The 26,458-nt window shown below is 44.9% G+C and overlaps 1 protein-coding gene across 1 annotated transcript; it reads left to right on the top strand.

The window, feature by feature from the left end:
• The first annotated feature begins 7,473 nt into the window (after positions 1-7,473).
• Positions 7,474-26,311, top strand: PPM1D (protein phosphatase, Mg2+/Mn2+ dependent 1D). The gene is made up of 6 exons (XM_048324754.1): positions 7,474-8,062; positions 12,339-12,567; positions 14,787-14,911; positions 20,481-20,671; positions 21,532-21,771; positions 24,910-26,311. Exons 1-6 carry the CDS (start codon positions 7,624-7,626, stop codon positions 25,453-25,455), a joined length of 1,770 nt encoding a protein of 589 aa, XP_048180711.1. The 5' UTR covers positions 7,474-7,623; the 3' UTR covers positions 25,456-26,311.
• The last annotated feature ends 147 nt before the right edge of the window (positions 26,312-26,458 follow it).

Genomic DNA, 26,458 nt, shown 5'->3' on the forward strand with positions numbered 1-26,458 from the left:
TTAACGCATATAAACATCTCAAAGGTGTCAGAGGATGGTGCTAGACTCCCTCCGGTGATGCCCAGCGACAGGATGAGGAGCAATGGCCATAAACTAGAACAGGAGAAGTTCTACCCCAAGATGAGGAAGAACTTTGCATGAGGGAGGTAAAGCTCTGGAACAGCTGCCCAGGGAGGGAGCGGAATCCCCCTCTCTGGAAACATCCCAAACCCACCTGGACACATTCCTGCTCCAGGTGATCCTGCCTTGGACTGGATGGTCTTTAAGGTCCCTTCTAAACCTATGGATTCTGTGAATCCCTGCAGGTAGCCATAGGGAGTGAGGTTGGATTGACCACCACGGCCCACACCAACCCGAGGGGCTTTATCTGCACAGGGAGAAGCGGCTGAGCACCAAATAACCAAATATCACCCCTCACACTCTGAGCCCCACCCAGCCCAAACCTCTCATAGAGCGTAAATATCATTTACAGCTCACCTGTGCTAACAGCCAGCTGATATTGGGCCACCTGTGACCTCCAGGTGTGTTGGCAGCTCGTGTGAGCACCATTTGGGCACCCAGAGTTTGCTATTACAGGACATCATGATCCTAAATATTAAAGGAGTTTCATTATTGTATGAATTTTCTGTTGCTGATGTTTTCTTAGTTAGTGTAGGATTGCTACTCTTTTTTGCTTTAAAAATTATAGGTGGCAGAGCTCCTGCTGTTTTGCTTTGGGCACATTACTTTTAATAACCCAAATTGTTGCTATTCCTCCCATTTTTGTGAGAGGACATTATTCTTTGTCCTTTACTTGCAGAAAGAAATGTTATGGGGTGGGAAGAAAGGAACGTGACATAAACAGACCATGGAAAATTGTTTTGTCCCTTTTTTTTTTTTTCTTTTCCTATTGGTGGCTTCAGATTTTTCTTTTATTTTCTGAAATGATGAGGATTTATTTCAGTTGAGGGAATACAGCTGGTTTCTGTTGGCAATTAGCCCCCCGGGGTAGAGGCTATTTAGCTCAGTTACTTTTAGAAGCCTGGTTTGGGAAGGTTGGAGGTTTGTAGAGAGCAGGACAGAGCTGGTTTCCAGGGCATGAAGTAAAAGGTTATTGATAACATATTGAAAAGAGTAACTTTTGAACTTACAATGCTCTTTTTTTTTTTGCTTTAAAGTATCTACTAAATTTGCTTTTAAAAATGGTGAAGGTAAATATACTTTTCAAGCACTGTAGCAATGGACTTTATCTTCTTGACAAATTACTATGTCTTGAAAAATGAGCTAGGCTGCACTTTCTACTGCCTGGTAATTTTTTTGCAGACAAATGTAGAGTGTGCCTATTTAGAAGAAGAAATAAATGTATCTGTGAAAGAAGAGCATTGTATAAGGCCTCTCTGGAGCATGTTACTCAATCTGTAACTTATTTTGGTGGAGCCTGAAAAATAATCTTCATAGCAAAGGCAATTTAATCTCAAAGTAGAATTTAAATATGCAAGAACTTGTTTTTTATTAATACTGTCTAACTTGATATATTTCTATACTGACCTACCTAGTGATTTTTTTATCATAAATAGCTACTTTGTTGTTAAAGGTGTTAGAGAGAGTTGGGGGAGTCCTCAGTCACTGTGCTGAGATAGTAGGTAAGCAGCAAAACTGACTTACAACAGACTTTTATTAAATAATTGGTTACTCCTTAGTTATCACATTTGTTTAATTCTTTTTTTTTTTCTTTTGTTCCCCCTTAAACCATATTGGGAGCTTATTAATAAAATGTCTTCATTCAATATTGTGCTTTTAAAAAATTTTTTTTAACATAATCACTCATTAATCATTGCAGATGTTGGAAAATCCTTCTGACTCCAGTCCTTGTTGGCAGAGCTTCTGATGGATATTCTTATCTTTGTTGGTATCTTTCTCTTTTTTTTTTTTTCTTTAATATGGGGAAATAGTTAAAGGACTTATACAAACTCTGCCAGTGCCTGAAAGCAGAATGGGGATGGATGTTGTTTGGGGAAAAGCCTTTAGTCAGTCTGGCTGCTGCAATCTGAGCTTTTGAAGATGCAGCTGGGTGTCTGAACCCCTCACATGTATGGCGTCTGGAACGTGGGACATCTGGGTGTCATTGGAGGGAAAGGGGATGCAGACAAGCCTCACAAGGGGTAAATGTAGAAAGAAAATCTAATCATGGTCTTCTATTGTCAAAAAAACCCCCGAAGTGCCCCCAGAGATCAAACAGCCTCTGGGTTGTCAGAGCTCGCTGTGTGGAAGGAGTTCGTATGGAAGAGATTTTATATCTGCAGACATGGCTGTGCGATTTCAGGAGAAAATAGATGGAGCCTGGTGATGTTCTGCCTCCCCCAAAAAAGCTCAAACCCTTAAAAAACCCCAAATCTCAACCAGATATTGGTACTGAGTTACTATTTCTGGACAGCAGTAAATTGCTGAAGTTCCCCTCTGCTAGAAGAGGCTGTTCCCATGAAAAGCTGAGAGTTGGGATTGCTCAGCCTGGAAAAGAGAAGCTTTAGGATGACCCAGCTTCAGCCTTCTAGCACCTGAAGGTGCCTGCAAGGAAGATGGGAGAGGGACTATTTACAAGGGCATGGAGGGAAAGGGCACAGGGAATGGCCTCACGCTGACAGAGGGTGGGTTTAGGTTAGATTTTAGGAAGAAATTCTTCTCTGTGGGGCTCATGAGGCCCTGGCAGGGATTGCCCTGAGAAGCTGGATGCCTGAAAATGTCCAAGGCCAGGTTGGACAGAGCTTGGAGCAACCTGGGCTAGTGGAAGGTGTCCCTGCCCACGGCAGGGGGTGAGAATGAGATGTTCTTTAAAGTCCCTTCCAATCCAAGCCATTCCATGATTTCTTTCCAAATCTGGATAGGTGACTAACAAGTCAATTTGGTCTGAAAATTACTGCAGAAAGTAGCAGTGTTGTCTTTCTCTCACAATTTTTGTTTCTGTGACTGAGCTGCAAACTGAAAAGAGGGGTTTGGTTGTTATTTTTTTTCCTGTTGTGCTCGTAGATTTATATCACGGCCAAATGAGGAGCTGTGTGTTCATTACAGATCATGCAGGAAGCAACAGAATTGCCTCTCCTACTGCTGCTTTTTTCTTACTGCTGTGTCCTCAGGTCAGGTTAAGTCACCTGCAGTTTCACCTGACTCATTTTTAACTGAAACCAATTAGGAAGCACTCACATAATGAGCATTTCTGGTGGGTAGATTTGAATGGTAATTTTTGTAAGGGAAGTGGTGATTAGTGTTTGGGAGCCCTCTCACTGACCCTCTGAGGACCTGAGAGGGGAGGCCTGTAGATGCTCTGCCTTTTATATGCCTGTCTCAAATGATTTTGTAAATAAATAAGTACTATTTTTTTTTTTCAGGAGTATAGTTCTAGAAAGCCTGGATGAAAAATATGGAATCTGTTTCATGTGTTGCTAGTAAGAGAATGTCACTTGCATGCTTTCCTCAAAGGTAAGAGACTTGTCAGAGAGTAAAAAAGCGTTTGTGAAATTTTGAAGAGGAAGTTCAATATGGATGTAGTTGAAAATTTGAGCAAATTCATCAATGGGAAATTAAGATTTGGATCATTATCTGGCACAGTTTAGGCTTTTCAGATTGGACCAGCAGTTCTTGTTTTGTCATGGGTTAAATGTGAGCTCTATTTTTTTAATTATTATAGCTGGGCATAGTTAGTGGAAAAAAGGGTTCTAAGAAAACAATAAAAACCTGCTGAATTTCCTTGCAATATGCTTATTTTGAAGTGGGAAGGAAGTGAACTGACGTGGATAACATATGAACCTACTATATCTCCTTGATGTGGATATTAAAGGAACCTTGAAAATAGTTTATGGGGAAGTTGTTGGAGGCTTCTAATTTTAAATTCTTAACAGGAAATCATTAAACTGTAGAGGAGCCAACATAACAGACTGTTGCTCTAAAACAAGAGCTAAATGCAGAGCATCCACATGAACTTGTCAGATCTTTTTTTAATGTTGGTTTTTTTCCCTTTCCTTTCATGTTTACTGCAACCCAGATAAATACATTTTCATTTCTGTTTTTCATATACATCAGTTCAGGGTCCCATTCTGAATGAGATGTGAAACCAGTGCCCTTATGGTCAGGCCTCAGGGCAAGTGCAGAAATTGTGATTATCCATCAGAGCCAGGGGTGTTAACTCCTTGTGTGGTCAGGTCCCACCTTCCTTCACTGACGGGGAAAAACCTTTAAAAATGTGGATGTTGCTCACTTTTAGTTTGTTCTTTTACATGAGATTTTCATGCTTTAGCTGAGCCCCTTGCTGAGATGATTGGCACGTTTCACTTCGGCTATGCAAGAGGTGTAACAACCTTTGGTCACTGTCAGCTGGGCTGATGAAGCTTAATTAGGGGCTTAATTAGGGGCTGGAGGAAGGAGAAACATTCTGAGGTGTCTGTAAGAGCTAAGACATGAAGGTGAGTCCCCAAATGCAGCTGGGAGATTATTTGCAAGTGAAGAAGGTTTTAAGAATGTGGATTTGCCAAAGCCAGGTGGGCACTGCTGCTTTCTGCTGTCCTATAGTTCATAAGTTGGTACCTAAATGATGAGCTTTTCTATAGCTGACATGAATTGTCGTGTGTTGATAATGATATATATTTAATCTGTCAGACAAAATGAGTCATGGCTTTTGCAAAATATAACTTGGAGTAACTTTAAAGCTTCTGGGGAAGAGAGGGCAGGGTGCTGCTCACCCAGCACCAGATTGTGATGTGGAATTAGGATGAAATTAAATGTACCTGTCTTGTTTCTTTTGATTGTCTGATGCAGCTGAGGAGAAGGAATTCTGTGGTAAAAATATGTAACTAATTTCTTTTAAGCCTATTTAAGTTTTTTTTTAAAGCCCCAGTTAAAAAAAAAACTAAACTTTTCATCACAAAAGAAATCAGGGCCTTTAATTTTGAGAAATTACTCGAGTCAGTTGAACCAGAGCATTCTGAGGTGGATTTATTTCAGTAACTGTTAGACAAAATGAGGATAAGCTATCATTAAGGTCAAGTAAATATCTGATTGTGTTTGGGTTAGAAACATTTCATGTGAAATGAATTTAACTATTACGTAAAAAAGCTTTTAACTGTGAGTGGTTTAACCTGCCTTCTGCATCTGAAATAAATAGCTGAGGAACCATGGGCAGTTTCTGCTTAGTGTTTGCTTCCTTTAAGCAGAAACCAAGAAAAGCACTCCCATTTTTATAAATGCATGAGAAGTGCATAAAAAATGCTAAATTGCCCTTCAGTTATTGCCTGTTCCTTAGGTCCTGGGCTGTGGAAACTGCAGTGGTACTTTCTGTCAAGCTCCATCTTTATTCAAAGTTTTTCTCCTTGCATCAAATTCATCTTTATTAGAAGTTTTTCTCCCTGCATCTTCAACTTTTATATGTTCCTATTTCTGCGAGGGTCTGGTTTAGCTGAAGGGGTTTTTTGTGAGCTGTAGGACTTCAGAAGAAAATGAGGAAATATGGTTTGAGTTGCCACAGGATCTGCTGGTTTTGTGCCCTGTAAATCTTGAAGCACTTTGCTGTTCCAGCAGCAGTTTGGAGAGTGTAGTTGTTGCAGGGAAAAACATCTTTAATGTATTGTAATTAGATTAAATTTGTGAGTGTAGGTATGATTTATATGGGTTGTTGTCTTGATTGTAGAAGTATTGACAGAAATAAGGCACTTTTTCACTTGAAAAGGCAAAAGCAATACTTGGATATAAAAAGACAGAAATACCTTGGGGTTTGAAAAGGAGTTTCTTCCATCATAACTGGTTTTTTCCTTTGTTTCCTTATTTTTACCAGATTACCTAGAGTATGTTTACATAAAGTGTAGGGGTGTAGGAGCCAATCTGTGTGGTTCTGTTCCTGGAGTAGCTTGTGATTTTCCACTCTAAATTGTTTAGGAAAGCATTACCTATATTGAATGGAATTAATCCTCACATGACAACATCTCTGGCTACATTTACCCAGCTACGAAATAGGGATATTGAACTCTTTTTGGAATAATGGGCTTTAGTTGTCCCTGTGATGACACAGGTCTGACAAAGTTATTTTGTCTTTTTTTTGTTGTTGTTGATAGTTTTAAGTCAGTTTGTTTGCTTTCTGGCTACTTTGTAATTAAAAATGTGCTGCAATGTGGGTGGCAGTGGATCTGCTGCAGGCCTGGCAATTGATGTGTCATGTCCATGGTTTTTATGTTAATTAAGAGGGAAATAGTGATACATTGTGATGTTTGGGATTGCATAAAGCTCAAATTAGTCTTTGTCTCCTTTACACACGGTTGAAATGCCCAATATACTTATATAAAATACTGTTATGAAACTTAATGGTCAGATTTTTAAAAGCAATTCTATATTGGGGCTGATGATCTGGTGGTTGATCTGATGGTATAAACACCTGTAAAGTAGGAAGGGATCATTACCTGATTGGATTAGTGTGGATTAATTCATTAATGGTTGGCAAATCCCTCAGCCCTCCAGGAATCCAAAGCTTTGTTGATATAGTTTTTATTTCTTAAATAATGCTGACTTTTATGTGGTTGATGGGAGGAAATCCAAAGGGCTTGCAGTCCTTAAGCCAAACAATTATCTCCAGGGAAGTATTTTTGCAAAATTCCATGGTGGTTTTTGCTATAGTGGGAAGGGGATCTGGGAGCTGGCAGTAAAACAATGTCTGGAATTTCAGCTATAAAAATGAAAGGCACAAACCCCTCCAGAGTGAAGGGAATGTCTTAAATAGTTACGGGCATAAAACGGTGCAGGGATGCGTAATTCCAGAGGGGTCATTGGTGGGAATCAAGTGGGAAAACAGGGATGAAAGTAAGGACCAGGGTTTGAGTAACAGTGGAGTTCCTGGAGCAGGGAAGGACGCAAGGGCTGAGTAACACCCAGGGGATTCCTGGAGCAAAGCGGAGAGAACCTTTTCTGGTTCTGCATCCTACTTGTAGTTACCGAATTCCGTGTGAAGCCTTTTTGGCGTGCCTGTCGTGGGGGACCCAGGGGACACTCATCGCTCTCTACAGCTTCCTGGGGAGGGCGAGAGGAGGGGCAGACACGGATCTCTCTGCTGAGCAGTGACAGCACCCGAGGGAACGGCCTGAAGCTGGGTCAGGGGAGGTTTAGGCGGGAGAGCAGGGAAAGGCGCTTCCCCCCAGAGGCTGCTGGGCACTGCCCAGGCTCCCCAGGGAATGGGCACGGCCCCGAGGCTGCCAGAGCTCCAGGAGCGTTCGGACAGCGCTGCCAGGGACGCCCAGCGGCGGGACGGTCGGGGTGTCGGTGCAGGGCCGGCGGTGGGACCGGATGGATCCCGGTGGGTCCCGTCCCGCCCGGGCTCCGGGGCGTTTCGGGGACCGCGGGCGCCTCTGCGCTCCCTCCCGCCGGCCGCAGGGGGCGCCGCGGAGCCCCGGCCGCGCCCGCCGCCCCTTCCCTTCCGCCGCGGCGGGGCCGGCAGGGGGCGCTGGGCGCGGCCGGGCCGGGCCCGTTCCCGTTCCGGCGGGCGCAGGGAGCGGCAGCGGGAGCGGCCCGGGGCCGCCGCGGACATGCCCGAGCGCCGCCGCCTGCTCCAGCAATAGTCGTCGGCGGGCGGGCAGCGGCGGGTGCCGCCGCGCGGAGCCGCCCCCCCTTCTCCCCATGGAGGGGCCGTACGCGCTCGGGGTGAGCGTGTTCTCCGACCAGGGCGGCAGGAAATACATGGAGGACGTGACCCACATCGTGGTGGAGCCCGAGCTACCGCCGGCCGGGGCGCACAAAGGCGGAGCGGCGCCCGCAGGCCCGAGCGGCGCCGAGCCCCCGGCCGAGAGCGGGCGGCGGCGGGGGGGGACCCCGCGGGCGGCCGAGGACGGGGCGCAGCCCCCCGGCACCGGCCCCGGGCGGCGGCCGCGCCGCTCCGTCGCCTTCTTCGCCGTTTGCGACGGGCACGGCGGGCGGGAGGCGGCCCAGTTCGCCCGGGAGAACCTGTGGGGCTTCATCAAGAAGCAGAAGGGCTTCTCCTCGGCGGAGCCGGCCGAGGTGTGCGCGGCCCTGCGCAAGGGCTTCATCGCCTGCCACCGCGCCATGTGGAAAAAGCTGCGTAAGTCCCAGCGCCCGCCGCGGACCCTCCGCGCCCTCCCGCGGGCTCCGCTCCCCCCCTGCCCGCCCCCGCTCCGCCCGCGCTGCGCCGCTTCCCAGCCGCCTTTTCCTCCCCCTCTCCCGCACTATTGTGAGCGCCTCCCTCCCTCCATCGCTGCCGTCCCCGCGCCGGGAATCGCGGCGGAGCGCGGGAGGGGATCCCAGCCGTTGAGTCGAGTAATTCGGCAAAACAAGAAAAACTGGAGGGCACGCTGGGAGAAGAAAGATGTAAACACAGGGCGAGGACACGCTGTTGTGTTACGTAGCTGGGAATGGTGCGATGGTAGGGCTGCAGTTTGTTTTCAGGGTGTTAGTACACGTCGATCTCCAAATTCGATTCATTGGGGAGGTCTTCATCTTGTTGCCTTGGAGAATCGGACTGAATTCCCCCTTAGATTTCCCTTGCATTATGAGAAGAAAAAAAAAAAAGTAATTTTAACAAACTGAAATGGGCCGGGAACGGGGTTTTTCCCTAACGGTGCTTCCAACTGTTTTTGTGAGTCCCGATGGAAGGATTGAAATGTGGCTGGTTTATAACTCGCTCACGTTGTGTGAGCATGGGGGAATACGCAGTGTCCCTGACAAAATAGAAAACACAGTTAGTATCCTGAGGATGATTTTGATGTATAAATATGTCATCGTTATGTATTTGTGCCTGTATTAGTTGTTTAACTGCAGTAGCATAGAAGTTGTGGTCGTAAATAAGTAAGTGTTAAGGAGAGGAGCATGCCCAGACAAGTGACAGTCATCGTTCCTATACTCATCCTTCTCCCCGAGGTCTTGTGAGGCTGCAGTTTGAGTTTCTGAAAGGGTTTTTTTCTTCGTAAGATGAAGGTTCTGACTTAGAGCGTGGTTGTTTATATAGAATGTGTAGAATGTGTGTGTATTGTTTAGGCATTTAGGCATTCAAAAACCTCAGAGAAAAAGCAAGAGCAGTGTACAGTGTGTGAGGAGAGGTGTGGAACACAGTAAAACTGGATCCAAAATAGTGACAGTGACAGTTTGGCTTGGGAGGGAAACCTGAAAAGCAAGAATTGCACTCAGAGTACCTCGGGCTTTCAACGAAGTGATTCAGGAGGGTGGGGGGAAATTATACTTTCAAAACAGTTTCATTTTCCTTTTTCTTGAATAGCAAAATAGAGAAGTTGTGCAAATGTCAGATACTTGAGGAGATAGAGGGGAAGGAACAGTGAGTTTGAGGGTGTACTGGTACTGAGCACAGAGGGAAGGGTGTGAATTTTAGAAGCCCCAGAACCTGACCACAGCCTTGGCAATGGGGTGTGGGACCTCCTGGGCTGCAGGGCTGGATGATAAGGAGCAAAATGTGTGAACAGGGGGCGATGGCATGGAGGGGGGAAGATAAGGAGTTCAGTTTTCTGGCTGCTGTGTCCCTGGTGTGGTATTTGTCACTGGAATTCTGGGTGAGCACCGAAGGCAGGGAGGAGAAGTGCCCGAGTGCAGGAAGCTCTGTTTAGTAATGAGTGTTTAGCAAACAGCACCGGGGTTGTGGAAGCAATTTAAATTGTTGTGAGAAACAACACAGCTCTGGCTGGGAGCCCTTGATGGCACTTCGAGGTGGGCTGTTTAGTAAACTCCAGAGCATGTTTGCTCCTCCTGATTCCTGCTGCACGTGCTTAATAGCCTGAGTTTTGTGGGACAAACCCATTATTATCTCTAGTTTATAACTTCATCCTGTGTTGCAGATTCCCAGCGTGAATTCTACTGACAGGCAATAATTTTCCATATTACCATGTGTAAAGCAGCTCTTTAGCTGTGTGTTGGTGACACTGTGGACATGAAATGGAGACTGGGTATGTTGGTATCTTGAAGTGTGTGGGAGAATGGTTTGGAATTTTGGGGTGGAGGACGGAGTCTTTATTGCTTGCAGTTGGCTGTTGGAAGGGAAGCTTGTACTCGACTGCTCTCTTGGTTGTTGGAAGTGCTGGTGTCATCCCGTCTATCCCTGATAGACACAAACCACAGGGATCATGACAGTAGCAGAAAAAGCAGAAAAACACCCCTTTACAGCTGGTGATCATTTTTGGTATTAATTCTATAGTAATAAAATTCTCTGAATTCTAAAGAGCTTCTAGAGTCAGAGTTCATTTTGGAGGCTACAGAATCAGTTGAGTTTATGAGTTCAAAGTTACAAAGCTGAGTGTGAAGGCCAGTGGTTTTCAAGTAGAGGGGAGAAAAATGTTTTAGAAAGATGTTCTGTTGATGCTCCTGATCCGTGGAGGACTTGGGTACATGGATTTGATTTTATTTAATACTTGAGCTCAGAAGAAAACCCAGCAGTTTTGACACTTTTGCTGGTTTCTGGTGAGACACAATCTCTAAAGAGAGAACTGAGCTGTATCTAATACTTATCTCTGAACAGGAGCAAGGCATGAACTACAGTCCCTGGATGACAGGCAGATAATTCCTGGTTTTGTTGAGCCTAAAATCTGAGGCTGCTGCATCAACTTTTCTCCCACAAGTGGGTGATTTCCTTCTCTCTGCTCCCCATCCCCATAACGACTGATTTGACTCTCTAATATATTTTATTGCTGTTCAGGGCTTGTTACACTGACAGAAACTCATTAGTTGCAGCTTGTTTTCTGTTAAGTGCATGGTTGAAGTCCTCATTACCACTTGGCTTCCTCCCTTGTTTGCTTTCCATTTGGAATGTGTTAGATTTAATATCCACAGTTAAAACTGCCAGACAAAGTACTTCCAATAAGCTGATTGAATGTTTGTGTTCTTGAAATAAAGCTGTTCCTAGGGAGAAAGTGTGTTTTAGTATTTAGAACACAAAGCTAGAACTGCTGGAACTTAAATGTTTAAATGATGCTGGATGTCTTGGTAGCTCACGCTGAGGAAATGCAGCTTTTGTCTTCATACTGCCTGTGAATTCTGCTTCTCCAAATTCTCCTTCTCCATCAGTTGTCTTCAGTGTCTTCTTCCCTCAGGCACCTGAACATCATTCAGTAGCACTAGAACTTTAATTCCTCTTTTTTTTTTTTTGATTCCGTTTAAAGCTTTAGAAGGTTAAAATACCTGTTTTCACAGAGGGTAAGGTGTAACTGTGTTTTTCTTTTCTTTCCTCGTGTGTTTATTTGCTGTGTGTTTGTTGTGCCACAGGCACAAGTAGAGAAATCAGTGCTTTGGCAGCCCGAGTTAGGTGTTTCCTGCAAACAGCTTGTGTCACAGTGGAATTTTTGTGTTGTGCTGTGTGAGCCTGACTTGTGAAGCGCAGGAGATAGAATGTGACAGGGAGATGAGGCTCCCTTTGGAGTTTGTCTGAAGACGTGAGTGGGTGCAGTGAAGAAGAAACATGAGGTTGCTGTTGACAGTTGGAATCAACTGATAACTGGGAGCTGAGCCTGGTTTTTGTGGGTGCTGAGGTGGGGAGGAGGATGGTGTGGCTGGGCTGGCTCAATGGGGGTGTTGATTCACCCAATTTGTGCAGTTTTGGGAGAAGATAAGTTTGAGTGTGTAGATAAAAAATAGGAAAGGCATGAAAGAGAAATTTGGATTGGATGTAACCGGGGAGAGTAATTTAACAGTGAGTTCATAGAAGTGGTTTGAGGACAAAGCAGTTGAGAGAGATTTCCCTGACCACGTGTAGTTGACACCAGTGTAGGTATGTTATTACTCTGAATTCCAGGGATATCTCCTGTAGAACTTAAGGAGAGCATACTTGAAGTAGCCTGAATTATTCAGCTCTCCAAAGGGAAATGTGAATAAAACATTTGAGACATTATTCAGCCTAAAATGCTGTTGTTCAGCCTATGAAAATAAAATAGCAGCTTTTCTCCCAGGGGAATCAGGAATGTCCACAAATCCTGACTGCCAATCAAATATCCAGGCAAATAACTGAATTTATGACGTTTCTACTACTTCAGACAGGGAAGTGGAGAGTAAATCTCAATGAAACACTTGGTTGATCCTGTTCAGCCCCCAAAGAGCACGTCTTCCCCTGTGTTCTTCTAGTGATGCTTGGGATATCAAACCAGAAGAAACAGCTTTTTGAACCCTATCGTGGTGCTTTGATGCTTGTGTCAGTTTAAGCTGAGGCTTGGGAGGGATGTTAAGGGAGTGGGGGGACCTGGGGACACTGCTTGGCCTGGCTGTGGTTAAGCTCAGGCTGTGTTGTAACATCCCACAAGCCTTTGAAACACCTTTCAAGGCACTCCCAGTTCCACAGAACTAAACCCACGGTTTTTGTTTGTTCCTTGCCTCGTTTCTCCTTGCAGCAGAGTGGCCCAAGACCATGACAGGCCTGCCCAGCACGTCGGGGACCACGGCCAGCGTGGTGATCATCCGCGGCTCCAAGATGTACGTGGCCCACGTGGGCGACTCGGGAGTGGTGCTGGGGGTCCAGGATGACCCCAAGGATGACTTTGTGAGAGCTGTGGAGGTCACACAGGACCACAAGCCAGAACTTCCCAAAGAAAGGGAGAGAATTGAAGGCCTTGGGGGCAGGTAAGTGTGTCTGCTTTCACTGAACTAAGCTTGAGCTTGTTTTGGGAGGGCACACGAGGAGCTGAATCTCAGCTGTTTCTCTTTTGTCCTCTTATTTTTTTGTTTTTAACAGCTTATTGGGGAATAAATTACAGGGATCCATTGTTAGACAGTTGTGGTTTTTGCTAGTGGTTTATAGTACACTCAGAATTTTAATTTCCTGGTGGATCATGCAGCTGAGGGGTGGTTACAATTCTAAATGTTCACCAACAGCTTTTTGCAAGTGGAGATGGTAATTTTTGGCCTATATCCCTTTAAATTCTGAGGAACTGGCGGGTTGGGCAAATTACCTTTCCCCACAGGTAAAATGATACGAGGTCTGGAATATCCAGTTTGTCACAACACTATAATTTCTCATTGTCCCTGAGATGACAATGGCAGCTGTTGAGTAAGCTTCTCAAAGCTTCTACTTAGGGAACATAAGAAAAATCCTGGATTTGAAACAAAACCCTGCCTTTGCTGTGTTTAAGGCCGTGGTTTAGCACCTGTCTTTCCAGGGGCCATTCCTTCCCTGGCGGGAACTGGCAGATGTTGGAACATCTGAGCTGGGGTGGGTACGTGTTCCCTGGGAGTGAGGGGAAGCAGGCAGGGCTCTGTCAGGTGGCACAAATATTTGGAGACAGCCCCCAGGGCTCAGATCTGGGAGCTCTGCGTCCTCCTGGTGCTGCACCACCAGGGTGCATGGATGGGCACGGTTTCCTCCTCGGAGCAGGGATCACTGAAGGTTTTCCTGTTGACATCATTCATCTGGGAACCCTGTCAGCCCATTAACCTTCAGATATTTGTGTCTGTGGCAGGTGGGAGTTGATCAGAGGCTGTTTTGCAGGAGGGATAACCTGCAGTTTTGCTGTAGGTTTCCAAGGTATTTCTTAGAGATTGGAGATCTCTGAAGGTTCAAAGAAAGCATTCCCCTGAAACTAGTATCTACAGGAATGGTTAATTTTAATTTTTTTTTTTTTCCCCTGGTGCCCCTCCTGATTTTTCCAGACTGGCTGTGAGGCACATGGTGGGAATGAGGTGGAACTGTGCAGCTGTGCTTGGGAATGTCTGGTCTTTCATGAGAGCAAACTGGGAGCAGTTAATGGGAGAGCATGATGGAATCTACCATTAAAATGATATTTCTCCCTGTAACGGTCTTAGTGTGGGATGAGGTTTTTTTTCCAATAGTGACTGAAGTGAGCTTTGTGTGGTCATTAGTTGTTCAAGTGGATGAGATCAAGTTTTAGGATGTGGTGTTTGTGACTTTGCCGTGCTCTGGATGGAGCTGAACATGCCCTTGTTGTTAATGCCTTTGAAGTGTCAGGAAGTACATCTTGAATGGCTTCAGCATGAGCAATCTTGAGGCTGTTCCAGAGCTGCTCAGTTTCTAATTACCAGTGGCTGTTTCTTGGATGAAAGGAACTTTCAAGTATCTAGTTCCTAGTTTGGTTGGGACCAAGCTTTGCTAGTTCCTGGTTTCATTAGCTCTTATTCCTTGATGGTTCATGCTCCATTCTTCTTTCTTCCCTGCCTGACACAGCTGCCCCAGTTATTTGCTCTGTAGCTGTTTTGACCCTCCAGTGCCATCTGGGAGAGCTAAACCAGTGCTCAGTGTCTCAGGGCAGGTGTTCACATGCAAATGCAGAGCTGTTCTCCCTATCTCCTGCTTCCTGCAGACACCAACTGGAGACAATTCCTCTTTTGTGCCTGCCTCCTGTTGGTGTTCCTTCCATTAAGCAAATCCTTTCAGGAGGCTGCTCCTTTCTTTTCTGTTGTTTCAACTATTCTGTGCTGCCCTGTACTGCCAAATTTGGGGAGATGGAGAAGACTGGAGCAGGAACTGTGTGATATTTAAGCCTGAGGTAGCTGGTGTTAACAGTCCTCATCTGAGGGAGGCAAATCCAGTTCTGCTCTGTCTCTGATAGATTAAAGACACTCTTGCATATGTTGTAACCAGCCAGAATTTCTTCCGGGTCTTCATTCCTTTGTTTTTTATTTTCCTCTGTCCTTCTCACTCTCCCCCTTGGCTTTATATGGAACTATTGAAGTGCTCTCGTGTGATTTGAAATACTTCATTGTGCTGTGGGCTTCCCTGAGGGTGCCATCTCTATTGCCTCCACTTTTGCATGTTTAACTGTTTTTGCCTCATTGATGCCAACTTCCTCATTCCTGTCTAACCTCTGCCTCTGTGGTGCTTTCAGTGTGATCAATAAGTCTGGTGTGAACCGCGTGGTGTGGAAGAGGCCGCGCTTGACCCACAACGGCCCCGTGCGCCGCAGCACCGTCATCGACCAGATCCCCTTCCTGGCTGTGGCCAGGGCCCTCGGTGAGTCCCCTGAGCTCAATTTATCCCCTGGCTTGCCAAAACAGGGAGTTTACAGGGGTTTCCTCACTTGCCTTCTGAAATTCTGGGCTTTTTAAGTGTATTTTAAATACGATGATTTATTTTTTGAATAAAGCTGTAAAAGGTGGCATTGGGGAGAGAAGAACGCGCCTTACAACTTGCAGGGTTTTCAGCCCCAGCCCTACAAAGGATGGGACTTAATTTTACCACCAAGTAATCAAAAATTACAGTCCCAAGAGAAAGAGACCAAAGTGCTCTCCCTCCTGGAGACACACAGGGCTTGTACGTTTTCATTTGTGTCAGAAATTCAGTTTTACTGGGTGGTGTATGAATTCCTTCAGTCTTTCTTTTGTGGAGAATTTTTTTTTAAAGACTTGGTGTAGAATGGGATGAAAGTCAAATCTGTTTAACTTGCCTTTATGGGAGCACTAGAAATGAGAAACTGTCTTTGAGGAGCATCTCATTCCGAGGACATAAAGGGATATTGCAGTACTAGAAAACTTGAGATGAATGGTTTTTGGGAAGTACTTCTTAAGTGAATTATTGGATGTATTTTACCCGTGAATGTTAGTGTTTCTGGTAATTTTTCCCCTTAAATTGCGTTGCAAAATGCCAATCTTTGGCTGTTCATTTTTTTTCTCTTTGTGCAGTGAAGAATCTTCTATGCAGATATACCCAGAATAGGTTTGATTTTATGGGATTGTGGTTTTTACCTGTAAGAGCTGTGCTGTGATGTAACTCCTTGCTGGCAGCTTGGCAGAGCCGTGGCAGTGCTGTCAGTGCTCCTGGGTCAGCTGGCAGTGCCCATGGGGACAGGCTGTCCTGGGACCAGGGTCTGGATCATTCCAGAGCCTTGCTGTGTCTGATTTCACGGGCAGGAATAGCTGTGCCACAGGGATTCGTCCAGGGTTAAGGAGAATTTTGCAGTGATAACACGGAAAAGACAGCTGCGTGTCAAGCAAAGAGTTATAGGTGCCTGAAAATTTAAAAGTTTAAAATTAAAGACTTTTTCTCAGTATCTGAAAGTCTCTTTATGTCCAATTTTAGATAGGATAGAGTTTATTTTGTGGTTAGGAAAACTTGAGAGTTTGAGTAAATCCTTTGGAGTTAATAGGTGAGTAGCAAACAAATCTTCGTCCCCTGAGCAGCATATCCTTGTTGTTCCCTCCTGCAGGACAGGGGAGTTGTTCCTCCTGGATTGCAAAAAGTGGACTCTTAATTTTGATGCATCTTTTGTTGCTGTGATTGCAACTGGGAGCCAGGCAGGAGGGGAGGCTGGCCCCAGCACTGTGGAAAAGTTGCATTGGTCAAATATTCAGCCAGCAGAAAATCCTGGTGCAGAAGAAATCCTTCTGGCCAGATTAATTCTGTTGACATCCCCTTTCCCATTCTGATTGTCAGAAGTGTCCTTCTGCCCTAAAATAAACATTTGTGGTATGCACAGTGGCTGTATTTAAGTATTTAAATAATGCTTAATTTATTTATAGCCCCATAACAAGTCAGAAATATTTAGGCTTTGTGCTGTCTCTGTAAGGCATCTGTAAGCTGCTTTAATGTACACAGCAGGTTTCTGTGGCTTCCAATGAAACATTTTAAGCTGTAGCAGAGTTCTGTATTTTCACAGCTACTTCTGCTGATCTTTTCTGGGCAATGAGAACATCTGGGTTTTTTATACTAATTTGCTTTGTAATAGATACTCATGAGTCTGTAGTGAGGGATCACCTGGCAGTGTTTGGGAGGTGTTTAAATGAATGAATGATGAAACCTGAGCCAGGAACCCGTTAGTTCAACCACTCCCTCCTGCAGGAACATGAACTCTGCTTTCCCTGTTTTTTCTGTAGGAATATAATAGACTCACCCCTGTGTTTTAGGTGGAGCAGCCTCCACCGTACAGGTGTGACTCTTCCTAAGAACAGGAATTTCCTGCTGCCCTCTAGGAGGAGTTCTGCACCAGAACAGGGACTCCATGTGGAGCTGCGGCAGGAATCTTTGACAGGGATAGGGAAGCTGTTTTCCAGAACAACTGACTGGGTGCCAGCACTGTTTTGTGATGCTCTCTGAATGCACATACCATGAAATCCTGCAGAAGAGGCTATGGCTGACCTCAAATGATCTGAGGAAATCCCTGTATAAGTTTTTAGGGGTTTTTTACATGCATTTAACTATTTTTTTTTTAAATTACCAAACAGAGTAGACACAGCTGCCACTCAGTTTTTCCTTCCTGCTCCATTGTAGGCCCCACCATGAAGATCAATCACATGGAATTCTATAAGTTGTATTTAAGTACTGCACAGCAATTTCCAGCTGCTGTTGCTAATTGCCTTTCTGTTTTATCTCTATAAAACCAGACAAACTTGGGGTGCATTTGGGATTCTTTTCCTGTCCATAGGATGTCTTGCCTTAGCTTGTACAATTTTCTTCAGCCCTGAGACAAAATAGTAAGTGTGCTGTGCTCTGGGGTTCTCTGTGTTGCACACATCCTATGAAGGCACCTGTGGCTCTTTGTGGAGAAAAACTTTGATTTTAAAAGCTCTGGGATTAATCAAACTGGGGTTTTGTTTTGGACTGAGTTATAAAAGTAGTTTTCTTTCCTCTATTAAAACCAAAAGCTGTTTTTATATGCAAAACAGCATCACCAGAAACAAAAGACTTGATTTATGTGATTTCTGGACATGCTTTTGCTCTAAGAAAGCTTTGGGCTTAATCCAATCCAGCCCACTTGTGTGATGGGTGCTTTTGTTTGTAACTTCAATTACTTCCCTGGCAGCAGTTGACTTAGAAGTAGGTTTGTTGTTGTATTTATAAGGTAACAGTAAGCAGATAAGAGAGACTGTAGAGTTTGATATATTCTTACAGGCAGCTGAATTAGTTTCCTGCTCCTTTAGTATCTGATTTCAAACATCTATTTCATTTTGTAGGATGTAGTGTAGATCTCTGTATGTTATTCTGGTTTGAGTCAGGACTAAGAAACAGGTTTTTCTGGAAGATATGGAAGGAACTACATTAATAATTTTTTTTTTTTGGAAAAGAAACGTGCAAACCTCACACTGAAAGAAATGCTCCCGGTGTGTAAGTTTTAAAAGAACAAGATTGTCAAGAGTTTTGTAAATGTTTGGGTTTTAATTGAGAACAAAAATAGTCTGGCTCCCAAATAGCAGCCTGAGAGCCTGGCATTCCAGCCCTGTAACACCAGCCTTTGGCACATCCCAGCTTCCCAGGCTGCCAGAGGGTCACTGCTCTGTCTGCTTGCTTTGGAACAGAATTAAAGACTTCAGAGCACTTTGAAATGCTCAGGGAAACGTGTTCTCTGCTTTCTGGCTGCTCTCCTCTGCCTTTTCCCTTCCCAGAGTTGTGACAGAGGCTGCCATGGAAAGCACCTCTCCAGGCTTGTGTTCCTGGGCTGCTGGGGACGCTGAGCTCTCCAGCTGGCCAGGGAGGGGACACAGCTGGCCACAGCTCCAGGAGGCTCTGGTTTAGGCTGGGGAGCTCTGCCCTTCGGAGGGGGAAAGAGAATGTCCCCCACCCTGTGAGATGGGTTGGCCTTGGTGGGCTCAGAGTGGACGGATCTGTGAGAGTCACTCTGTGCCTTCAGCAAGTTTATGACCCTCGGAGTCGGCCTTGTGGCCACTGTGATATTCCCAGTTATCCTTGCAAGGAGCCCTCTTCCTCTTGGAGCAGATCCCCTGAAATCAGTGCCATGGTTGCTTGGCTGCCTTCTCGGGAAGGGCAGCAGATGGACATGATGACGTGTGTGTAGATGAACCCAAATGAATGAACATCAGGTTATTTTTATCACCCAGCACAGTATTTTTAATTAAAAACCGATTCGCCTAATAACATGTTGTCATTTCTCCTACGTGAATATGAACAAAGTGGGAAATGGACGTGTAAAAATATTATGTACATTGGAAATAGATGCTGCTCCTGTTTATTTTACCTGCTGTGGCCGTGACAGAGCGATCGATGTGAGAAACTCTGAGTGCAGGAGGACTTTCCGTGGCAATTCACATCCAATAATTGCCGTGCCGGAGCTCAGCTCTCGTGTTACAGTATTTATTTTGATCTTGCTGCCAGCTGGCTTTGTTGGGAGCCTGTGGCAGCCGAGTGCACCTCTGTAGGAGCAGGCTTGGCTTTTAATTAGCTCTCATTAGCAGCATGTGCTTGCGGGGCTGCTGCTGCTGCAGCCGGGGAGAATCGGGGCTTTAATGAGGATGGGCCGGCCCTGCTGGCTGCGGTGGAGTGGGGTAATTGAGTTGAAGTATTCCCTTTCCTGATTCTGGAAAAGTCTTTTCAACTGGTTGATAGCTTAAGGCAAAGCTAATGGAGGCAAGGAGGAAGACAAAAAGCTTATTTATTGTCTTTAAAAGGGTGCTGATGGATGTGGAAGAAGCTTCAGGCTTTGTCCAGCAAAGGAAGAGCCTGACAAAACCTTACTCTTGAGTTTGAGTTGTTGAGCTTCTGTTTGCTGCTCAACTCTGACATTTTAATTAATTTCTGCTTTTAAAGCTGTGTGTTCTGCACAGAAAAATGTAGTCAGTGCTTGCAAGTAATAATAATAATAATAATGTTACTTTTTGTTGCTTATCACTATAGGAAGCTGTTTGTGAACATGGAAATAAATAAAAAGGAATTGTTAGGGCAAATAATTACCATTCTTGATTTGAAGGCCCAGCCTTAGAAAAGGTTTTTAATTTTTCAAGTATACTTGATAAATAGAATTGAAATAAATTGATGTGGAAATGCATTTTTCTGCTGGAGTGGTTTTTACTTGAGGATGGTTTGGAGGGAGCTCTTGAACCAGCGGATGATTTGACTCAGATGTGTTGTTCAGCTTTGTTTCTGGTGAGGTGACCCCAAACTCATTCACACAGTGAGAGAGATTTAAAAATAGAAATGTTCCCTGCATGAGGCCGTCCTAGGGAGAGGCTTGAGCTCTGATTTTCTGCCTTCCTGCTGGAGCTCAGGCAATGCCCGTGTTCCTGTGGCTTCTCTCCAGCTCCCAAACTTGGCACATGGTGTTCAGCTGCAGAGAGCCCTGTGTGGCTTTGCAAGTGATGCTCGTGCTGTGGGAGGAAAAGGAATGGCAAAGGGAATTTAACAGGGAAAAGGCTTCAGTCTCCTCCTCTGCTTTTTCCTTTGTCCCTTCCCTGTGGCACCTGCACACAAAAATATTTGCACATTTGGTGTGGGATCAACAAATCAAGGTTTTACTTTGGTTTAAGGAGAACTTGATTAATTCAAATAGGTTTTAGTTTGGACAGTGACTGAGATTTCACCATTTTTCTAGGTATTACTCTGTTCCATTTCTCCTTTTCCCACAAATACTTGTTTTAAGAGAGTAGAAGACCTCTGAATACAGCTTGGTTTAAGTTAAATATGATTGGAAGGTGGCAGCAGCTGAGCCGTGACTGGGCTGGAATATCTTTGTGTTCCTGCTGATGACTCAAGGCTGGTGGGGGATGGTTTTCCTGGGAACATTTTTCTCTATTTTCCAAGAGTGAGATGTCTCATGTGTTATGTAACAATTCCAACCCATTTTCTGCTTTGCCAGGTGATCTTTGGAGCTACGACTTCTACAGTGGGGAATTTGTTGTGTCCCCTGAGCCCGACACCAGCGTGCACACCATCGACCCCCAGAAGCACAAGTACATCATCCTTGGCAGTGACGGGCTCTGGAACATGATCCCACCTCAGGATGCCATCTCCATGTGCCAGGATCATGAGGAGAAGAAGTATTTCATGGTGAGAGCAGTGGCCAGAAGTCAGTGCGGAAATTTCATACTTGTTACCTCTAAAAATTGCTCAGTCTGGTAGGGATGAAAAGTACCCCACAGAGTTGGTGGGGTTTAGGCGTAGTGACGGTTTTGCCACATGATAAAAGTTGTTACAATGTGGCTGATGTTAAATACCAGGGATCTTAAGGTATTTGCTTTTTGTTTTGGGGAAATTTGACTAGCAGGGTGTTGTCTATGAGTAATAAAGGAGAGAATGAGTTTCTTCTCTAAGGAAGTTACTCAAAATGCTGTCTGAATATTAAATTTATTTTGCATTATTACATTAAGGCGCACGTTATAATGCAGACAGTTGTTTAGACTGAATTAAATTATTCTCTGATTTATTTTACAAAACAGTTGACAATTCATATGGAGCAACAGAGCGTAAACGCTCTGCAAACCCCGTGAGGGACTTTGGAAAGACTGTAGGTTGTGTTCCAACCTATTACAAGCTACTGATGAGTTACAAACTATTTACACTGTTTAAAGCACTGTATATATGTGGATTATACCACAAACCAATTTAAAAGGTGTATTTTGTTACGAAGGAAGATGTGTTTTGATTCGGATTTCTGAATGGAGGCACTTTGGGGCGTGGTTTATAGGAATGGTGGGTCTGTGTGGCATGAGGTGCCTCGCGGCTGTGTGTGTGGGTTGCCCTGTGTTGGTTGCCCCGTGTGTGGGTTGCCCCGTGTCCCGGGGCAGGTGCTGGTGGCTCTGTGTGACTCCCCGTGTCCCGGGGCAGGTGCTGGTGGCTCTGTGTGACTCCCCGTGTCCCGGGGCAGGTGCTGGTGGCTCTGTGTGACCCCCGTGTCCCCGTGTCCCCAGGGCGAGGCGCGGCAGTCGTGTGCGCGGATGCTGGTGGGGCGGGCGCTGGGCCGCTGGAGGCAGCGGATGCTGCGGGCGGACAACACGAGCGCCATCGTCATCTGCATCGCCCCCCTTCGCGAGCGCGGCCGCTGGGACGGCGACGAGGAGCTGGTGCTCAACCTGGCCGAGGGGCCCAGCTACAGCAGCCCCGATGCCTGCAGCCTCACCCCCTCCCGCTGCTGCACGCCCCCGCTCAAGGTAAGGGCTCTCTGTGGTCCCTTTCTGCCTTCCCCCAGCTCCCTGGAGCAATCAGAGCATTGCCAGAGATGAAGCAATACTTGTAGAAACTTTCCTGACCTGTCAGTTTACATCACCTTTTAATGTTGCTTTGTTTTAATTTTGAATGTTTACTGTGTATGTCTAGATAATCTATTGCTGAGGTTGGCTCAGTTGGCTAAAACATGGTGTCGCCATTCGATGACCCTTGTGGGTCTCCTCCAGCTCTGGATATTCTGTGAAAGCTACAGTTGTAATCCAGGAATTTAACATATCCTCAATAGTTCCACGTGCAAAGGTTTGGAGGAATGGACCAACTTTTAACAATGTTTCTTAAAAGACATTAACACTCGGCCTTCAGTGTTCCAATGTATGAATTTTCAGAATTGCTGATGGTTGTTTATTGGTAGTTGTTGATCTGTGCTCCCTCCCTAATGTGGGAGAAATTAGTACTGTAACTTCACAAACCTTGAAATGTATTGTTTCTTACAAGTAAGTTTTCTGAGATCCTCCCCAAAATCCAAGGCAGCCTTTTGAGAGAGAGAGGAACCAGAGTGGGGACCAGAGGTTCAGAAGAGCAAGAACCCAACACATCCCCTTAATTTTTAGGCTGGGCTGCAGTTTTTCATTCTGTCTTGCTTGTGTAGCTTGCCCAGCCCAGGGATTGCAGATTGTGAATGTGTTCCTGACAGGGGGTGCTTTGATTTGGGCTTGTTTGGTTGTGGTTGGGCTTTTATTTTATTTTTTAAGGTTAATTTGTTCCAACACATGTTGCTGTAAAGAACATTTTCTTCCTGTTCTGGGAGATCTCGTTATCATCCTTTGGTTGATTTGATGTTCTTTGTTGGAGGAAGAGACATTGTAACATAAGGTCTTTCTGGAGTTTAAGCCATTAACATAAAGCAGAGCTCTTCAGAGGGTTTTTGTTTTGCTGTTTTGTGGCTTTTTCCCCCCCTCTAAGAACTGGAGTGTAGTTCTGAGTGGCTGTTTGTTTCAGTAATTACCAGCTGCTCCTGATTTAAGTTACTGTCCTTTGATGTTCTGCAGTATCTTCAGATACTTTTCCTTTGGGCAAAGGAAAAGAAAGCAGAAATTAGAAAGGGAGTTTTGAACATTCCCTTGGGAGAAACAAGCCGCTAATAAAATGGCAAGCTTCAACTTTGTCTCCTCCCCTTTCATCTAGTGGAGCAAAAGCCATGAAAAGAGCTTTAAACCTAGCAAAATCTTGAAGAAAAAAATTAAATTGTAAATGCTCCTAAAATTTTCAGTCACAGTTTCTGTGAAGGAAGCAGGGATGGCCTTGATTCCTGACAGCTGCTACCTGCCAAAACAATTAATTTGGAAAGAGTTGGAGACCAAAGTTTCTTAATTAAACAAAAGTATTTCTTAATTGCTTATCCTTCTGGCAGCAATTACTAATACCAAATTAATTCCAGTATTCCTGAGGCCAGTGAGAAAGATAGATTGATTGGATTGTTGAGAAATTAAATTGGTGATTTGTGGGTTATTTTTCCTGTTTTGTTACATCACTCTCCAGCAGTCCATCCTCTGCCTTTCCTTGGCCTTCCCAAAGCCTTGTTCAGTCTCAGCTGTTTGCACCAGCAGGAGATGTTGGGGAAAAGAGCCACAACATTAAATGTCTTGCACAATAAAAAACATAAAACTGAGTTTTATGTGACACAATGTCAAAAATTACATTGAGCAGCTGAGGCAGCAGTGTTGCCAGAGCTGCTCTGCGTGTGTGATCTGGTGTCCTTCTGGGTTCTGCAGGAACTGAAATGAAGAGTAGCCTTTAAAATACCATTCTTAAAGGTCTTCCCTCTTGTGTTGCTAAATGTAGTAAAGGAATATTATCTAAATGGTTTTGTTGACACATGGGGAGCAACAGAGGAGTAGAGAGGAGTAGAAAACCAGTGTAGATGCTGGGAACAATCCCGATTATCTTTTCTTTTGGAGTGCATTTTATTAAACCTGGAGTTGTTCTGGGCTGTGACTTCAGAAGTGTCTGTTTATTCACCTGAGGTGTTGCCCTGACTGGTTCAGCTGTGTGCATTTCAGTTTCCAGCACATGATTTTCTTAAAATAATAGCTGCCATTTGCCTTCCACTGAGGGTGTGTAGTGTGGCCTTGAAATTTACTTTTGAAGGGCTCACTGAGTAACCAGGGATTTCTTCACAATTAAATCTTTAATAAGGTCAGAATTCCTATCTTCAGAGCACTGCATCAACACTAATTTTCATAATCCCCCCGTGGATAGTGAGAGCAAGTATTGTCCCCGTTTTCCTGTTGGTAAAACTGAGAATGAGGCAAAAACACTTCTCAGAGGCTGCAGAAGAGATGAGGGTCAGAGTTGAGGAAGTGCCTGGTTCTCAGGACATCTCTGTGACTGTGCTTCCCGGGGAGAGGCTGCGAGGGATGGAGCTGGAGGAATCCCTAGGCAATAAGAAGTGTAACTTTGCATAGTGAACAGGAACTGTTTTTAGATGGCTGTGTCTGACATTGCCCCTCTCTGTGGGCAGCGGGGAGAGCTGTGAGGAGGAGTTTGTCCAGCCCCTGCTAACCTGGTTGTGCAGAAACTGAGAGTGCTGAACGTAACGAAGGTCAGGAGCCTGTTCCTGCTGTTTGCCCTGATGGTGCTTGGCCAGGGACCGTGCAGAAATCAGAGGGCAGTGCAGTGCCTCTGTCGGTGTCTGATGGAGGGGAGTCCTGTCTGAGGGTTGGAAATGCTGCTGCTGAAAATTGCAGAGATTACAGGCACTGCTTCTTTCCTGAATTCCCAGCAGCTGCCTGCAGATCTGTGTTCTACAGCTGCAGTTCACCTCTCCCTCCACCTCTCAACAGGGAGAGGAATGAGTCTGCTTTGGAGTAGGATTCTTCTGCCTTTGATAAGGTTTAGGGAAATTCTAAAAGTGTCACACTTCTAAACACTGTCTCCACCCTCAAAGGATAAAGTCTGTCCCAAGGCCAGGTGGGACGGGGCTTGGAGCAAGCTGGGATAGCAGAAGGTGTCCCTGCTCATGACAGAGTTTGGAACTAAGAGATCTTTAAGGTCCCTTCCCAAATCATTCTGTGAGCCTGTGATTGTATTTATGCCTAAATATTTTGTTTCTTTTCCCTCAGCTTTTAGAAGATGACCCCTGGCCACGACTGAACGCTGCTGAGCCCATTCCTCCCCTCCTGCACAGCAACATGCTCTCAGAACAATACCTGGAGCTGCCAAACGAGATTGCCAAAAGCAATTTACCTTCCTCAGGAGGAACCCCGAAGGATTCAGGCCCCCAGGAGGAGAAGTGCAGCAAAGCCCTGGCTTTGAGGCTACAGGAATCCTACAGCAATGGTTTGTCAGTCAGCCTCTCCCCTTCCAACTCGGCCAATTCAGGCACGGACCAAAAAGGCTTCAAGGTGTCCCCTAACGGCCAAACAAAGGCGCAGGACGCGGAGCGGACGCCGCCGGCCAACTTTAAGCGGACATTGGAGGAATCCAACTCGGGCCCGGCGGTGAAGAAGCCGCGGCGGGGGCTGGGCCGGGGCCCGGGCGAGGGCGCGGCCGCCACCCCGCAGCGCAGGACGCCGTCCAAGCTGGCGATGCGGCGCAGCCTCCGCGGGCAGAAGAAGCTCGGCAGCTCCCTGTTCCACCCGCCCAGGAAAGCCGTGTGCGTCTGCTGAGCCAGCTTGCAAGTGGGTGCACAAGTTTGAAGCTCTTCCCGTTGATCTTTTTTTAAAGTAGGAACATTTTTTGGTATCCGACAGCTTTATCCCAGCCTTGTGCTTGCTTGTATTATAACTGTGAATTTTGTAGATGTGTAGGGTATAAGTCACTGTAAAATGTGTGTAAATTTGTATTCCTTCATATAAATGTAGTCTCTTTTCTTCCTTGTATAATTGTTACGGCGGGGCTAAGCCTTGTTTTAAAAAAACAAAAACAAAAAGTAAAATAATCCTTTTTGTTAATTTACTAAAGTCATCAATTTGTATACACTTCTTGTGAGGAGAATTTCACAACTTTTTAACTAAAGTAAATTATTAAACAGAATGGAAGATATGTATTTTCGTAGTCTGATACGTTCCACCTAAAGTGTGTCTTTTAGAGAATACACTAGGTCTATATTTTGGTTTTAAATTTTAGATTTCTCTACTCAGAAATGAAATGTATGTGGAAGCAGAGATTTGAGTCTTGCTTTACACACCTCAGTGTCGATTTTATGTTAATTAAAATACTATGCAGTATCTTATTTAGTTGTATTTTTTGTAACAATAATCGTCAAAAGTATTTAGCAAAAAAAGTGTGTTTTAAAAACTCCAACTCCCCAGAGCATCTGACAAAGTCATTCTCATCCCCTGTTCCAAACGATGGCATTTTATCCAGGCATAACCGCCCTTCTGAGATGTGTTTTCTGCTATTCCAATACCGATGGTGCTGCTAATACCTTTCAACACAAGTTCTTAAATTATTTTATGACTATTTTCATTGACTATGTGGACCATGTGTATGTTCACCTCAATAAAACACATGAAAATTTGATGGGGATGCTTTTTATTTTTTAATTTTTATTTCAAGCTTAAGGTCTGTTATTTATTCAGCAGTGAAATATGAATTTATTATTACAAAAAAATTCATATTTATCTGGTATTCATTAAAAATCTGAATACTCTCCCCTTTCTTACTGAG

Source organism: Corvus hawaiiensis, chromosome 20, assembly GCF_020740725.1.
Source record: "Corvus hawaiiensis isolate bCorHaw1 chromosome 20, bCorHaw1.pri.cur, whole genome shotgun sequence".
In the NCBI taxonomy this organism is placed as follows: domain Eukaryota; kingdom Metazoa; phylum Chordata; class Aves; order Passeriformes; family Corvidae; genus Corvus; species Corvus hawaiiensis.

Excerpts from the sequence above, each read along its gene's own strand:
- PPM1D (XM_048324754.1), top strand. The coding sequence starts at position 7,624 with ATGGAGGGGCCGTACGCGCTCGGGGTGAGCGTGTTCTCCGACCAGGGC. Across the intron at positions 8,063-12,338 it reads CGCCATGTGGAAAAAGCTGC|CAGAGTGGCCCAAGACCATG; the intron begins GTAAGTCCCAGC and ends TTCTCCTTGCAG. Across the intron at positions 12,568-14,786 it reads ATTGAAGGCCTTGGGGGCAG|TGTGATCAATAAGTCTGGTG; the intron begins GTAAGTGTGTCT and ends TGGTGCTTTCAG.